Source organism: Lemur catta, chromosome 22, assembly GCF_020740605.2.
Source record: "Lemur catta isolate mLemCat1 chromosome 22, mLemCat1.pri, whole genome shotgun sequence".
NCBI lineage: Eukaryota > Metazoa > Chordata > Mammalia > Primates > Lemuridae > Lemur > Lemur catta.
The window spans coordinates 7,081,788-7,098,973 of NC_059149.1; the positions used below are offsets into that span (position 1 = coordinate 7,081,788).

The following is a 17,186-nucleotide window of genomic DNA, read 5'->3' on the forward strand; positions in this document are numbered from 1 at the left end:
ACCTTTGTAGGTGTTTCTTAAATGCTTAATTTGGGGGAAATTTTTATTTATTTTGGTTAGGAAAGCACAGCACACATTGATGTATGCCTTCCTAGAAATATTTTATTATAACTTTATGAAGAAATAAGCAAAGACATGGTAATGTTATTCCTATATTTGTTTATGGTAAATAAACAGCGATGATCCACAGAATCTTGACCATAATTCAGACTCTAAACCCAAAATATGTACATAGCTACTGTAATCACAGAGGAAAATTTTCAAAAATATGAAGAAAAAGCCTTTTAAAACTTACCCTTAATGGTTACAGGAACAGCAATATTGTTGAGTCAATCTATGAATTTCTGTATCTATCTCTTATATTTTAAGATTGGGACAGAGAAACTTCCAAGGTAGTTGATGTAAGAATTTGTTTTGAAAAAGTTTGATAGTTAATATAGACCTACTCTAAAAATACCATTTTATTTTTTAGAGATAAAACTTTAGGAAAGTATATAATAATCAAAATTTACCATCTTATTTTTTCCTTTGAGACCAAGCATCACAGACCAAGACCAGCCAAGTTTATAATAATTTATTATAGTTGCATATCACTTGCCATGTATAATAAATTATAGAAACCATAGCATCTTTATAAACTATTTGGTATATCATATTCACTTCCTAATGCTTACTGCAGTAACTGTATGAAATTTATTTAGATTATGTCTTAGCATTAGTCAGAAGATAAAAAAAATTATAAAGTTTTTTCACAGTACTTTGGATTTATAAAGGACCCCATTAGGTTAACTTTTGTGCAACCTGTTTGAAATGTATAAAAACCCTTTACAAACCAAAAGGTGGTGTACAGTTTTACTGAGCTGCTGAAGTTATCTTAGTTATCTTAAATTTGTACTTAACATCCATGTGGTGCACTTTTCCAGGCATTGTAATGAATGCAAATAAATAATCAATTATTGATCTCTGAAACTCTATACCAACAGACAACACTGAGGCTTGGCAACATTTTGAACATTCAGATAAAATAATTCAGTAAACAATGTATGCATGGTATCCCTTCTCCCTGTTCTCCCTCTCCCTCCCCTCTCCCCCTACCCAGTTTGGTTAAAAAAAAAAAAAAAAGTTCAGTTTAAATTTAAGTCCTGGGGTCTGACAAAGTGACCCTGGGTGCATGTCATCTCCAGCCATCTCTTCTCTTCCTTTCTCCTTACATGTGTCCAGACTCTTCTATCAGCATCAGTCCTTTCCTGCAGGGAGAGTTTTCAAATCCCTGTGAAGCACTTTGTTCTCCACTGTAACAGCACAGCCATGAAATTGGCTGGAGTCTGAAACGAGTCGTCCGGCTCCGGTCCCTCTCCGGACTCTGGAGTCCCCACAGAAGAGCCACTGGCAAGGCGGCAGCAAACGCCGCACCTGCTAATCTCACAAACTCACTTGGTCTTTGGATGTCCGTTCTCGGATAACGTCCTTATCCGCGCTCTCGTCCTCAGTGAACTTTGATGGAGTATTTCCGCAGTTTCAGAAACTGGAAAAGCTTGTCTTTTGTCCTCTTCTTGAGGGCCATCAAGGCTCGTGTTTTCTCCTCCAAGTCTTGGTCTATGGCAAAAATGATCTTGGCTCTCTCCTCTGCTTTCTTGTCTCCAGAGTTCTTGAAGAGCCTTTGTAGAGACTCTTGGTCTATGTTTTCAAAGATGTTGCCCACGGCTTTCTTGCGAGAGGCTGTGTCGAAGTGGTAGCCGTGGATGGACGGGCTGACTCGCAGCGACGTGGACATGGTGACAGCTGGGTGGCCTCGCCTTGCTCTCATCGATGTGGGGATCTTCCGGAATGCAGCTCCCGGCTCTCCAGAGAGTGTGTAGCAAAGTCATTCCGGGACTGCTATTTAAAGTGTGAACAGAAGCTCCAAGGCTCAAATTACACTGGTGACATCAGAGTGATCTCAAGGAAGAATAATCACAGGCAGATTTAACAGTTGAGTTGCCAATATCCTGCTCTTGTGAAAAGTGCTACTAAAAGCTGTGTTCAGGGATCGGGCAGGTGGTGAGCGCTTCTTTTTGCTTCATGTTGTGGGAATATTATACGCACTAGGGCCCTGCTTTAAAATATAGCTGAAAACAGGAAACTGCGAAGATAACACACAAACAAGGCAGCTTAGACTTTCAGAATCTTTCCAAACAACAACTGGAACAAGGGCTTCTGCTCACCACAGGCAAGTTGTAGTTCCCAGAGAAGCTGCTAAAGTGCCACCGAACCCTTGGCAGCCCGTGTGGCTGCCCTCTGCCCGTCCCCGTCGGGGCAGCTCCTGCTCGGCTGGGCGAGGGCTGAACAATCAGGGACAGCAGTGTGAGGAACGGCAGACTGCAGAACGGAATTACACCCGCGAAACGCTGACATGACACAGCCTGAACCAGGATTCTTCAGAGGCCGTATGCAAATGCGGGTCTGCAGTCGCTGAATAAAACTGTAATTTGATAACAGTGATAACAGCAGACAGTATCTCCTTAGGCTTGTGTATATATCAATAATAATAGCGATCAAAAAGTGGGGAGGAAAAGTTAATCAGGTACTTTATGTACCAGATTATGTACATAGTGCTGAAATGGAAGTAGTTGACCTTTTCTTTTAAAATTTATTTTGGCATTACCTAGACATAGAGCAATACCTCCTTTGGAAGGATTTGAATTTGTTCTTCCTGCCTTCCACAGTATTCAGCCAGCCAGTGTCCCCACCGCTGTATGGAGTTGTCATATGCTAAACGCCAGCTTCACAGGGTCCCAGAGTGTTCTCTTCATGTGGACCACGTCTGGCCCACTTTCTAGCTCTCTGAGAAATCCGGACTCGTCTTCATTTCCTTACCAGCTAGTTAAGTCAGATCTAGAAAAGGCACAAAAAGAGACAGGATAGGGAAGGTACCTCACTAGAAAATTGAGTTATGGGCTCTTCTTATAGGTTCATTCATTCATTTATCCACTCATTTTTCAAATCAATACTTATTAAAGCCATAGTATTAGCCAGAACTTTTCTAGGCATTGGAAATACAACAGTAAACCAAACTGAAGGATGAAGTTTATGTTCTGCTGGGAAGTAGACAGTACAGACATGTACATTTGCAATATGCATGATTTCAGAAAGTAATGGATACAGGGGAGGCTTGAGGCTTTCATAGGACATTCAGGGACACGTTTTTAAAGTGTGACAAAGGAGATGAGGGAGGAATCGGCTATGCAGACGTCCGCAGGAAGGGTAGTTCAAGCAGAGGGAACAGCAAGTGCAGAGGCCTGGAGACAGGAGCACGCACGGACGGCAGGAAGGACAGCAGGGACCAGCGTGGTGGCAGCGGAGTGGACAGGGCAGAATGGGAGCAGGTGACGTCGGGGTGGGAAGGCAGTGGGAAGAGGGCAGGGCCAGGCGGTGCAGCCTCACGGCCTTGGCTGCGGATGCAGCTTTTACTCTGTCTGAGACGAGCAGCCTTTGCAGAATTCGAAGCAGGGAAATGGCATGATTTACTTACAATCTTAAAAGACAGCAGTCACTTCGTAGTCAAGAATGGATTTTAGGGAGACAAGCAGAGAGTGGGGAGCAAGGAGATAGTTAGGAGACTTTGGGAATCACCCAGGCAGGCGATGGCGGAGGCTTCCGTGGGGGAGGCTGTCGTGAGAGGCCAGAACTGATCCGACTCTGGGCACGTTGGGCAGGGAAAGCCCAGAGGATCGTGGAAGGATGAGGCGCGAGGCCCAGGATGGCCTGTTCCGACCACGCCTCCGTGAAAGACGTTTCTAGCTGAGCTGGTGTTCAGCTTGCCAACCGTGTGGCTGATGTGTGTCCCGGTTTTTCCGTCGAAGACCCCTGTGTTCTGTGTTCTACACCTGTGGATTTGCTGGCGGATACAGCACACCTTCTTGGCAGTCTATTTTTCTCATTAACAAAAAAAATTATTATGGCAGCAAGGGTTTACTGAGCTTGTATTATGTGCCAAGCAATTTACGTAACCCATGTTAATTCTCGTCATCACTCGAGGCTTCATCAACCTTCTCATGCTGTGCTCTTTTCCTGAGGTCCTCCATGTGGGCTCGTGCTTTTTATTGGCCCCTAGTAACTGACAATCCCAAATTCCGAGCCCCAGCCTGGACTCATCCTCTGAAGAATAGACTCATTTATTTACCTAACAAATCAATACAAATATATAAAACTCTGGTACAAATATCTATTCTGTTATAAAACTCTGAAACTTGTCTGTCATCTAGGTATCTCCCTTTTTTCTCCCCCTGTGTATAATATGTCAGTTAGGTCTGCCAGTTCTAGCTACAAAATATTTCTCAAAGCCTCCCACTTTCTCTCCATTTCCACCACCACTGTTTACACCAAGCCTCCACGTGGTGGGTGATACACGACCCAGAACTGCCTTTAAGATGTCCCCAGATGTTCAGCTGTCAGTCCCCTTTGGGTACTGCCACCACTGAAAAGGGTCCCGTCACCTAAGGGGACCCTGTCCCCCTTTTGGAGAGGCTGCACGCAGTGGCTGACCTACATGACAGTGTCAAATCCCACCTTCTTGGTCCACCCCAGCTCTGAATAGTCATCTGCACTTCAGAGACTCTTCCAGGAGAGGCTGGGGTCTCCTTCTGCCCGGCCCTCTTTCTTTCCCATCTGCAGGCGTGGATCCCAGGGGCACATCCATGCTCTACTGCCAGCTCCGGCTCAGAGCTTGCTTCCTCTGGAGTCTACCCCGTGACATTCTGTCATCTCTCACCTGCACCGAGACCAAGTCTCTTTCCGAGCACTCCTGGTTCCACTTGTGCCCTGAGGTCCCCACAGGGCACCCAGAGCCACACCTCCTAATAGGCGACCTGCCTGAACCACTCTACTCGTTACTGTTAGGACAGGCCCCATGTCTTCCCTAACACGGCCTTTGTGAGCTTGACCTGCAGTGGTCCCTACCACTTAGGCAGCATCGTATTTTGTCACTCTTCCCCCTGTGTCTTTATGCCTTCAAATTCCTTGGATGCACCACACTCCTTCCTGCCATGGGGCTTTGCACACATTTTTCCTTTTTCTGGAATGTTCTTCTGTAATATTTATCTCAGCTAGGTAATTCTTAGTTATTCATAAAGTCTCAGCTGAAAGCTACGTCATCAGGGAGGCCTTCCCGATCCTTGACAACATGTCCATTATTGTTCCTTAGTAGGGCTTTACTGGAGTTTGCAAACCTACATTTATTCTTGTGATTACTCATTTAAAGTCTGTCTCCACCAAGAGCAGGGATCAGATCCACCTTGCGCACTAATGTGATCAAAGTTCCTAGATCACTTAATACAGAAATCATTTTTATAGTACTATTAAATACCAATGCATGCACTTTTGTTTACTTCTCATAACAGCCCTATGCAGTAAAGACTATCGCAATTTTCATGTCAAGGATAAGATAACTGAGGCAATAAACACCGTGCTCCCTGCAGGGAGCTAAGATGTCCATGTTTCATCCCTGAAATTTATAAACATAGGCCAAGGGAAACTTATCTGGCAGACGGGACTTTGCAAGTGTGAATAAGCTAAAAATCTTGAGACGTGGAGATTTACTGTGGATCACCCAGGTCAGCCTACTCAAGCATGAGACCTTCCTGGGGGACAGAAGGTCAGAGAGGAGAGGAGACGTGTGCTGCTGGCTCTGAAGATGGAGGAGGATCCCAGCCAAGGACAGTGGGCAGCCTGGAAAGGGTGAGGAAGTGGATTCTTCATTCCACCCTCCAGAAGGAACACAGGCCCACAGAACCATCCCAGACATCTGGCACCTTAAACAGTAACATAAACAATTTGTGTTGTTTTAAACCTCTAAGTTTGTAGCAATTGGTTCCAGAAGTCCTTGGGAAAATAACACACTTCCCAAACCCTTTAGCTATGATAAGACAATTTAAACCCAAACCCAGGGCAACCTGACTTCAAAGCCCATGACTTTTATTATTATTATTTTGTTTCTAACCAGGGACTCTTCTGTTAGGAAAAGCCCATGCATTGCTCTCAAATTAGCTGCAACCTCTGTCTTTAAAGCCTGAGTAATATTTTTACATGATGTTGAACAGCCCTCCTTGAGAACTGCCCACCACAAGCACTCAGATGGATATGAGAGATTAAGGAGTTTCAAAATTGTTTAGAGGACAAGACCATCCACAGGGAAACTGTCGGTTTGTTTCCCGTAAATGTGGCCCAAGCCCCAAGGTTGGGATTTGTTGATGCTCTTTGCCAAGGTAACTCTGTGGATGCTTGGAGAGTCTTTTACTGTTGCCACCCTGTTCTCCACCTTCTTTGTATAAATATTTTCAGTGAATGATGTGGACAAACAGGATCTAAAAATTTACTTTTAAGGATTCACAAATTGCACGTGGACACCTTGCAGAGTTTTGCCTTCTGCAGTAAAAATAGGAGATAATGAAAGTTTTTTTTTAAAAAAAGCACCTTCTGGACCAGTTTATTTTCTTTCGGGCACCAGTTTTCCAGTATTTGTTCATCATAGAAAGACTGAACGTCTGTCTGTTTGCCAATAACAAATGCGCTTGATTAGTTTTGTGTCCAATAAAGATATTTGAGAAAACAACGGGAAAGAAGAAAACTAATGTTTATTAAGTGACTAGTTTTCTACACATAATATCTACATTACTCTTCACAACGATACTGGAGGTGGATATCATTGACCTTCATTTCCACCACAATCAGGGATACGGACTCAGGGAGGCTAAACAGCGTGCCTGTGGCAAGTGGTGGAACCTGAATTCACTTCCAGATTTTTTTTTAATCTCCAAAATCTCTTCTGGAAAGGCTTTCCTGATCCTTTGTTGGATTCCTGTCATCATCAGTACCTATGGTTTATTTTTTAATATTAAAATTTATAACTTATGTATATCTTTAGTGCTTGGAATAGTAGCTGGTACATAGCATATATCCAATAAATGTTTATTGAATTATTACGTAAATACGTGAAGAAAAGTAAGCACATAGAATGCTCACTCCATGCACCAGTTTACCTCCCCAGTGATTTCCTGGGCATGGACAGAGTGTGGAGCCCAGCAACCCGAGATCTGCACCGTAAACTTCAGTTGAATTATCCCTCAACATTTTTGTTTTGACAACAAAAATTTCATGCTGTGTTACAATTTGCAAAGCACTCCCATGTGTATTAGCCCATTTGACTTTTGCAGCATCACTGGTACTATCCTCATTTTACGGATGAACAAACTGAATACTATGGAAGTTAAATAGATTTCCCCCCCAAACTGGAGATAATTAAATGGCAGAGCTGACCCTGGAACTCTCATTTCCTGATTCCAAATCCTACACTTTTCTACCATTGCGCAGGTTCTTGATTATTCTCATTATTTACTCCTCTCCCGTAGCTTGAAAATTCTACCACAGATGTCTCCCAGTTGGCTTTTCATGCAATTGACCAGTGATTTACAGATTTCTTCACAGGTATTTGCTGAATTCCTGCCATGTGCTGGGTAAAGTACTAGCTGCTTGTCCAGTGCACTGTGGGGAGGACGTGGACATGGCCCTTGTGTCCCTGGAATATAATGTCTAGAGAAGAAAAGAGATTTAAACAAATAAGCAAACATATAATCAATCATATGAAGAAAATTTTTTAAGTGATAAAGAAAGATAAGCATCAGATGAGAAAACAAGGTTAGAATTCATTTCAACTGGCCAGGTCATGAGAAAGCATTCCTGAAGAAGTGACATCTAAACTGAGACTTGAAGTAAATATAGAAATGAACCAGTCAAAGAGCACACAGCAAGGAGCTTTGGAGGCAGAGGGAAAATCCTGTGCAAAGGCCCTGCGGTAGGAATGAGTTTGAAGGCAGGAAAACAGATGCAATGACAATATGCTTGGGAAGTAGAGACCAAAGAAGAGAGGAAAGTGATGCCAGATTGGTAGGCAGGGACCAAAGGATGTAAGATGTTAAAGGCTATGTTAAAAATTTTTAATTTTGGGCAGGTGCATTGGCTCACGCCTGTAATCTTAGCACTTTGGGAGGCTGAGGTAGGAGGCGCTCTTGAGGTCAGGAGTTTGAGACCAGCCTGAGCAAGAGTGAGACCTTGTCTCTACTGAAAATTAAAAAAAAAATTGCCAGGCATGGTGGCGTGCGCCTGTAGTCCCAGCTATTCAGGAGGCTGAGGCAGGAGGATCGCTTAAGCTCAGGAGTTTGAGGTTGCTGTGAGCTAGGCTGATGCCACAGCACTCTAGCCCGGGCAACAGAGCGAGACTCTGTCTCAAAAAGAAAAAAAAATTAATTACATCATTTTATCCTAAGTGCGATGGGAAGTCTTTAAAAGGTGATAAGCATGGCAGGGAACTGTTTAGGCCTTTTCATTTTATTTTTTAAGCTACTTTGGCTGTCGGACCATCAAGACAACAACTAAAGAAAACAGTTGTGGCTTCAGAGAGTCAGCAGATTATTTTAAATAACGGAAATTTGGGACTTGGCGATTTGGGCAGGTGATGGGGTGAGGGTCAAAGGCAGCTCCCAGATCAAGCCTCGGGCAGCTTGGTGGGGAAGGCTGCGGCCAGCGGTGGAGGCGCACTGGCTGCGCTGGAGGCTCAAGAGCGCAGCTGTGCACACGGCAAATCTGAAAGCCCGGGACACGGCCAGGGACAAGGGGATATATGAATCTAGAGATCAGAAGAGAAATCCGAAATGTAATTTTAATTATTTGTTCTTTTCCCTAATAACTGTCAAATATCAACATGGACTATAGCTGTCTTTACCCTACTTACGCACAAATCCAGCACTCAGAACAATGCCTGACACAAAGTAGATTTTAAACAGTTTTAGAATTTGTTTTACATAAGAAAAATATGTAGTATGTAGCCCAGAGAAGGCTGAGTGACATGCAAAGGTGGAACCGTTGGTGAGCGGCTATGTTGTTTCTTTTCATCTGATATTGCATCTCTTCCATTTTCTTATACTTAACAACTGAAGCCACAGTCATTCTCTTAAGTAATTATTTTAGGGTCTGTATCATAGTCCGTATTTTTATATGAAACCTAGTCTAGATTTCCATTCCTTCTATAGTTGTGGTTTATTCCTTTAAAAAATTAGTCAGCTACCATTTTTCTTTCAGTAAACTTTGTTAAATACATTTTCAGTCTTTAATTGTTGCTGATAAGAAGGAGTGGGAGTTTTATTTAGACATTTTGATTCTGACATTTATTTTGGATCATAAAGAGGAAATAGCAAAAAATTCTGAAGCAATACAAATTAAAAACAAAACGCTGAGGAAATGCATTTTCAAAGTCTTTCAGTCAAAATATGGGGAAAAATCTACAACTCTATAGAAAAAATTACAGTCAAAATCATTTTTTTCAAAGTGCTTCTTCTTTAATGATGCTTTTGCATGTGAAACGGAACAGCTGTCTTTCGTTAAACCATCAGGCATATTTGCAATGTTTCTAAAAAAGGAACTGAAGATAAACTGCTCTTTTTTAAAAATTTTAATTAGCTGTTCAGATTCAGATATTGAGCCCCTGGTATTTATAGCTTCTTTAAAAAGAAAACAATTGTGAACATAAACTAACATGTTTTTCTCAGGAAGTGAGCCTGAGATATTTATGTGTATTTATAGTAGCATGTGTGTTTCTAAACTCTATGACTAAAGCCAAAATAAGCCTTTACGGACCATGTCCTCCCACTCCTGGCTCCCACCCACCGGCACGTGGGTCTGGCTGAGCACTGCCATGTAGACTGACTTCCGCTTTCCCAAAGTGGGCGACGAAGGAAAATGGAACCACTAGCAGGAGCTTCCCAGATTTTGTAAGTAGCGCTGCAGCTGACACTCGTGACCACTTCTAAAGTTCCACGTGGATTTATTTTCTTTTCCTGAGCAGGCTACAGTCACATGTGGCTCCTCTCTCTGCAGGCCAACTTAATTCTGCCTGCCTTTCTAAGAACTACAGGCAACCCACCCTGGTGAGGGACATAGAGAAACCTAATCCGCAAGAGCTCTCCAAGTCAACTGAGCTGGAGTCCTGGAATGCTTTGCAAGTGAGGTGAACTCTCGGCAGGGACGGCACATCTCAGTTCAAATGTTTGAAGGGTCACTATGTGGAGGAAAATTAGTCTTGTCTGCAAGGTGCCTAGGGATAGAAATCAGGCTAATAAGTAAGCTCCGGGAAGACATATTTCGACTCAGTAAAATGAAAGAGAGAATTAATGAGAGAACAAGCAGAGGGAGCGTTCAAGTCGAGTCAGGATGACCACTGAGTGGGTGTGTGGTAGAGGCATGTCACTAGTGGGAATAGATTAGTGCTTATTTTTATTTTTTGCCTATGATCTATAGGCTGCGTCACTGAGTTACACACACACATATAAAAGTGTAACAGGGTTTTTTGGTTACTATATATAAGAACATATGTGTATACATAGATAATGGATATATTAATATATAATTAATACACGTTAGAATTCAAACACAAATTTCAAAAAGAAATAAACTTACTAGCTTTATGTTTTATTCTGATTTTTGTTCTATTATATTCTATTCTTTCATCTCCTAAAAATGGCTGCTGTTGACACATTACACTGATTTCATAAGGCACCAGTGGGCCACCACTCGCAGTTTGAGCACCATGGAACTAGAGCGTTAATGACCTTTCCGTTGCTGTGCAGAGGAGAGAGTCACCGTTTCCTTCAGTGAAGTTTTGCACGAGTTGATGCTATCGTTTTTAACAATTGTGTATAAGAACTTCGACACAATCACCCGGAATGACAGATAATCCAGGGCTGCAGCCACCATTACAATCATTTTTGGAATTATTTTAAAAATATCTCTTTAAATCACAGAACCACATAAAAATGTCTCAACAGTTTAAACCACACAGGCACTCATTCATGCCTTTCTCTGTTCATTTAGTCAATAAAATAAAATTTTACTTTATTTTGAAAGCCTCCCATTCACTTTGCTGTCTCCTTAGAGAAACAAACACTGCAGATGCTAATTAGTCCTGCTAGTCTCTTCTCCAAGCACCCCAAGTGTTTCTTCTTCCATTTACACAGGGACAGTGGGATAGAAGCTGCAGGACCGAGGTGACAGAAAGGGAGCAATGGCCAGGGCAGTGGTGGTGACCTTGGGCACGAGGTGAACGTTGTGAACAGCCTTGGGTAAAAGTTGACAAAGTGGATCCAAACACACTTCCCAGACACTTGAGAGCCACCTGTTTGGATGCATGGAGTGAAAAACGGTCCCTCACTTAATTTGCTATTCGTTGACACATGAATTCGAGGGTCCCTAAAATGCCAGGTTACTCACAGAACTGCTATAAAATCTAAGCATCTCTAAAGGTAAACTTATTTTCTACTCAAGCACGTCAAACCTAAGTTATTAGACAGCCTAAAGGGGTAAAGACTGTCCTGGAAAAAAGGAGAAAGTAGCCTTTAGCATACGAATGCGTTTCAGGATCACTCAGAGATTAGCACCAGAAAAGAATGTGTTCATATTATGGATTTTATGTCTCAGACGCAGAAGAAGTGGATCATGGTCTCTCAACTTTGTCTGTATTTGTTTTGCACGTTGACAAATTATCAATGATCATTAAGCAGCATCGACTAAGTGTTTCCTGAACCCTTTAGAGTGTACTGACCTTCATTTATTTTCCTATAATTTTTCTTTGTAAAAAGTCTCTGGCATTAACTTACTACGTTGTTTTTTGCCTTTTTCTTCTCAAGGTGTAATATTCTATACACGCTCACAAATCTTGTTGCGTGTTATTATACTTCTAGTTAACTGTGTTCTAAGTTTTGCTTTAGAATTATTTCAAATTATTTAGGCACTATTTACATGACATTATTCCTCCAGTGGTAAACAATGGATTCAGCTGCGATGTCGGCAGAACTGTGCCTTCTGTCCTGGCACGTGGACTTTGTGAGCAGGACAGAACCGCCAGAGCCTTTCAACAGCCGGGCTCTAGACGGCGAGGCAATTTTCTGGGGCGCAAGCTGTTTCTAGGTGTCACAGCAAAGATTAAACAAACCAGAAGATGAGCTCCTGCATACGGGGTGGGGAGCCAGGCTGGTCTCTGGTGGCCCTGCCTCCTCCCCTGCTGCTTTCCAGGTCACAAATGTCTTCCCCACTTACTCTGGAGCAGGACAGAAAATTGGCACTTTACACCTTTAAGACAAATGAGAGTAACTTCCAGCGGTGCCTTTTAAACTGAGTATTTGCATTCAAGCCTCATTTTTCTCTTAACAGCATGTAGAGCCTCACCTTCACTCAGTGAAAGGACACTCAGCTCTCCTTCCAGGTGACAGTTTTCTACTCGGTTTCTTAACCATTGGCCCTCACTGGATTTCACATCTGACCCATGACCTTTATCTGTAAATCACAAAGTATACGGTGAGGTCCTGCTGAGCGTCTGGCGGCCGATTACCGCTGATCACGACGTCCCCAAGAAATGTGCGCAGCATTCCAGCAAGTCACGCCCCACTGGAGCCCTGGCTGCTTCTCTCTCCGGCTCCCGCTCCTTTCCCCGCTCCTGTTTGTCTAACCGTAAAGGACACTGCAGACTCCCAGTTCCCGGACTTTCCCCTTGTTCAATCAGGCTCGTGTCCACAGAGTACTGAAGGTCGTCCCTGGCTCTGCACCCACAGGGAAGGGGGAAGGCGCAGCTGCGAGGTTAGGTGCTGGGTGCCCGCGTGGGAGCCTCTCTCCCTGGGCTCAGGCCCCACGAAAATGCAATCCGGCTGCTCTGGCTCCCTCGCCTTCCTTCCTCTTTGTATTCCTGGCAGGAAGTCACTGGTGAAAGAAAGGAAAGAAAGAAAGAGAGAAAACAGAGAAAGAGAGAAAAGAGAGAAAGAGAGAGAAGGGAAGAGAGAAAGAAGAGAGAGATAGAAGAAAGACAAAGAAACAAAAGAAAAGAAAGAAAAGAAGAGAAAGAGGGAGGGAGGGGAAGGAGGGAGGGAGAGAGAGAGAAAGAAAGACAGAAAGCAGAACGCTGCCTAAATCTCAATTATGTCACAATTTTTCTGCTTGCCTAGAAGCCAGTAAAAGCGGGAAAGCCCACGTCACACCACCTATTAAACAGGTATTTTGAGAATGACCTTGTTGCTGAAACCAAATTCCATAATCCTCGCATGGGAGCACTCCAGAGCCAAGGGGGTGCAGTGCCTCTCAGAAGAGACGTGGAGAAGGAGCAGAGCGACGTGCTGTGGGGCTCAAATCACCGTTTCTCAGCAAGTGTGCTGTTGTTTCACACAGATCTGCCTGACTGTAGTTTTTCAGAGACCTCCCAAAACTGCAAAGGGCAAGTTCATGCCTCAAGTTCAGACCACACATTCATCATGTTAAGGAGGCAATTAGGAAGTTTTCCTAACTTTGCTCCTATACTCCTGGGCATTGCTCCTCAATCAATTATTTTTATTTTGATGATGATGGGAGGGGGAGAATTTACTTTTGTTTATTTATTTAGAGAAATGCTGAAGAAAAGCTGGTCTGAAAAGTTACTGTCTGGAATTGGACACTAGGGAGACGAGTGTGAGTAGAGCAAAGAGGGAAGGAGAGTGGTATTTATGAGTGTCCCCTGTTCTAGGCACCTTCCGTACACTTCGTACATTGTCACCAGAGTCCTGTAAGGCAGCTGGTGAGATGTTTGAGGACACTGAGGATCAGTTAGTAAGTGGACACACAGGGTCTTGGTGTTTATTTGTGTCTGTCTGAACCCACCACGCTGCTGCAGTCACACCTTGTCGCCCTCTCGGCCTTGTGTCTCTCCCTCCCCTTCTCCCCATATCTGCATTTTGGTGCGCTTTATCCACATCGTTTTACGTATATTCCCTAAAATAATTCTCGCAGCAACTCACTGAACTCTGGAACACACTAGGATGTAGCGAAGATCAGTGTTGCAAAGAACACCAGGCAGCGGAGATGGAAGGCCCGGCCGGTCCCCGGTCCCCGCCTGGTGCGCAGCGCGGGCCGCGTGTGCGGGACGTTTGCCAGAGAGCGCGTGCGTGCTCACAGTCTCCCGCCTCGTGAGACCCAACGGCACGGCGGGGAGGAGCCCTAGGACAGAGAGAGAAGACGTATAAACGGTATCCAGAAGGAAGGAGGATCATAAATTAGACGAAAGTGTAACAGGGTTCAGAGAGATGGGTAACGTGCATTTTGAATATTTTTCAAGGGCTAACTGACATCTGGAACTGCTGAGCTCGAGGGGTCCTCCCGCCCGGGCTCCCAGGGCGCCGGGGTCACAGGCTGCGCCCCGCGGGCCTGTGCAGCCTCCACTCGAGCCGCACTGTGGAGGCGACAGACCGATCCCTCCTCCGCCCCCGCGCACCGGCCCCGGCTGGCGCCACGTTCCGGCCACCGCTGCTTTCCGCCTGGACGACCGCGGAAGGTTCTTTACTGTTTTCACGCGCAGCCTCCAGAATGTTTTTTTCTTAAAGTATAAATCTCACAGTAACTTTTCCCTGAATAAAATTATTCAGCAGCTTCACACTGAATAGAATTAAAGATGAACTTTTTATGTCTGCTTAGGAAGCCCACTCTGGTCCCCGCCCACCTATGTGGCCTTTCTGTCCCTCCTCCCCCCGCCCCGTGGCTCTCTCTGTCTCTCCGCTTTACCCACACTGGCCTTCTGCCTCTCACCCTTGACCTCTTCAGGACCTTTACATTATCCTTTACGGGAAATTAACCTCTCCCAGGGCTGCCCTGGGCTTTCCTTTTTCTCATCAGTTAGATCCTTGTCCTGATGTCCCCTTTCCATAGGGCCCTTCGTTTCGCATTTGTGATGGGTTGTACTGCGTCCTCCAAAAAGATACGTTGACATCCCAACCCCTGGAACCTGGGAATGTAACCTTATTTGGAAATAGGGTCTTTGCAACTCTGATCAAGCTAAGTTGGGGTCACACTGAATCAGGGTGGGCCCTAACCAGTCAATGGTGTCCTTGTCAGGAGAGGGAGATTCCAGAAACAGGCACACAGGGACAAAGGCCCTGTGAAGGCAAAGGCAGACATTGGGGTGATGTATCTACAAGCCAAGGAATTTCAGGGGTTTCCAGCAACCACCAGAAAGTAGAAGAGGAAGGAAGAATTCTCCCTTAGAACCTGCAGAGGGAACATGCCCTGCCCACGTCTTGATTTTGCACTCTCAGCCTCCAGAACAGACAGAATAAATTTCTTTTGTTTTATGCAACCCAATTTGTGGTAGTTTGTATGGTATCCCCAGAAAACTAATTCAGAGTTCAGTCAAAAGTTACCCGCAACCAACTCTCTATCCCATAATTCTTTTTTTTTTTTTTAAAGACAGAGTCTCACTCTGTTGCCCAGGCTAGAGTGCTGTGGCATCAGCCTAGCTCACAGCAACCTCAGACTCCTGGGCTCAAGCAATCCTACTGCCTCAGCCTCCCAAGTAGTTGAGACTACAGGCATGCGCCACCATGCCTGGCTAATTTTTCTATATATTTCTAGTTGTTCAGATAATTTCTTTCTATTTTCAGTAGAGACAGGGTCTTGCTCTTGCTCAGACTTCTCTAACTCCTGAGCTCAAATGATCCACCCGCCTCGGCCTCCCACAGTGCTAGGATTACAGGTGTGAGCCACAGTGCCCAGCCTCTATCCCATAATTCTATTTCATTTATCCGTAGTATGTATCACTCTCTGAAATAGTAATAATTTTGTCATCATGTATGTAAATACATATATTTATAGTATTTACACCTGTATGTTTATATTTATAATATTTATATCTATCTATATAATATGTCAGTATGTGAAAGTACAGAGTTTATTGGATGGGTTCACTCAGCATATAGAAGGTTGCCTGGGTATATAAATATCTGTTCAATGAATACATGTACCTGGTGAGTTTAGTAATAGAACAAAAGCCTTTTTCATCCCAACTGAAGTCCAGGTTCTTACAAATGCAAAATATTGTTTCAATACTTCATTTGGTAAATCTAATTCTGTGAACATTGAGCTCAAATTCTGTTTCATTTATTTAAACTTCCAGAGGAATTTAAAAAAATTATAAAGATATGATTTTTATAGCAATTAAGAAATAGGTAATATATGTTTCAGTGTGATTCCTAGAGTAAAGGTCTAGATTTGAAGTGATAACCATGACTAGTTTGCCCAAAAAAGATTGAGAACACCAATTAAATCAAATATAACTTATCAGGTGAGGAGACCCTATTCATTTACTTTTAGTGGTCCCCATTGCTTACGAAACAAAGTAGAAGATTCTCGAAAGACTGGAGTTTTTCCTATGACTTGGAAAATAAGTTCAATTTTGAATCTGAATTTAGGTTCTACTACAATGAATGTGGCAGTTTATGCTCTAATTAATCATGTCATCTGCTTAATTAAGTTTAAACTGATATTACTTTTTGTTTCCTAAGTACACAGCCTTTCACATGTGTTGAGTATCACAGATGAGTCCTAATTTAGAAAAATCAGGTTTGTTCCAGTGGGCAAAACTCAGGCTTCAAGCATCAGAACACATGACTTTCTGTGACAATGTACTACTTAATCATAGGTAAATAACCCTGATTTTCTGAGCATATCATCATTTTTCATGTCTTTTGTCTTCTTAAAAATTATCATAAAAATGATAGAGGTTTATAACAACTTAGAAAATACACCAAATAGAATGCCAAAAGTATAAATTGGTCACAATTTTACCAGCCTCAAAGAAGAACTGTTAACATGTTGGTGTATTTTGTTTCAGTCTGTTTTGTGTGCACATGTGCATAAAATAAATGTACAGAAATGTGGATATGCTTATTAAAAATTAACATCATATGGTATACAATATATAGTTTTGTATCATGCTTTCTTTAGGGCTATATAAATATCAGTTTCTTTTATTCGCCTTCTATATGAATTGTTTTGTGAATGTGACTTTAAATGACTGCCCTACATTTAATTACATAAATGCCCTATAAATTAGGGAGCACTCTATTGTTGAAAATCTAGGCTATTGTTAATTTATAAATGGTGTTTCAGTAAGCATTGTCCATAAATCTTCACTTACATGTGATTAATTTCTCAAGGGTAAATTCATATAGTTGGAATTGTAGATTCAAAGTGTTATGAACATTTTTAAGGTTTTTTTTTTTTTTTTACCAATTTCCCATTCTTTCCAGAAGTATATTTATATTCTTTCTACACACACAGCACACAGTCGTACACCTAACTTTTAGCTAAGT

At 43.0% G+C, this 17,186-nt stretch overlaps 1 protein-coding gene across 1 annotated transcript; it reads right to left on the reverse strand.

Annotated features, from left to right (window-relative positions):
- Window positions 1-560: 560 nt before the first annotated feature.
- Window positions 561-1,881, reverse strand: TCIM (transcriptional and immune response regulator). Its single transcript, XM_045535771.1, has one exon. The coding sequence runs from the start codon at window positions 1,805-1,807 to the stop codon at window positions 1,487-1,489; it is 321 nt and encodes a 106-aa protein (XP_045391727.1). The 5' UTR covers window positions 1,808-1,881; the 3' UTR covers window positions 561-1,486.
- Window positions 1,882-17,186: the final 15,305 nt, after the last annotated feature.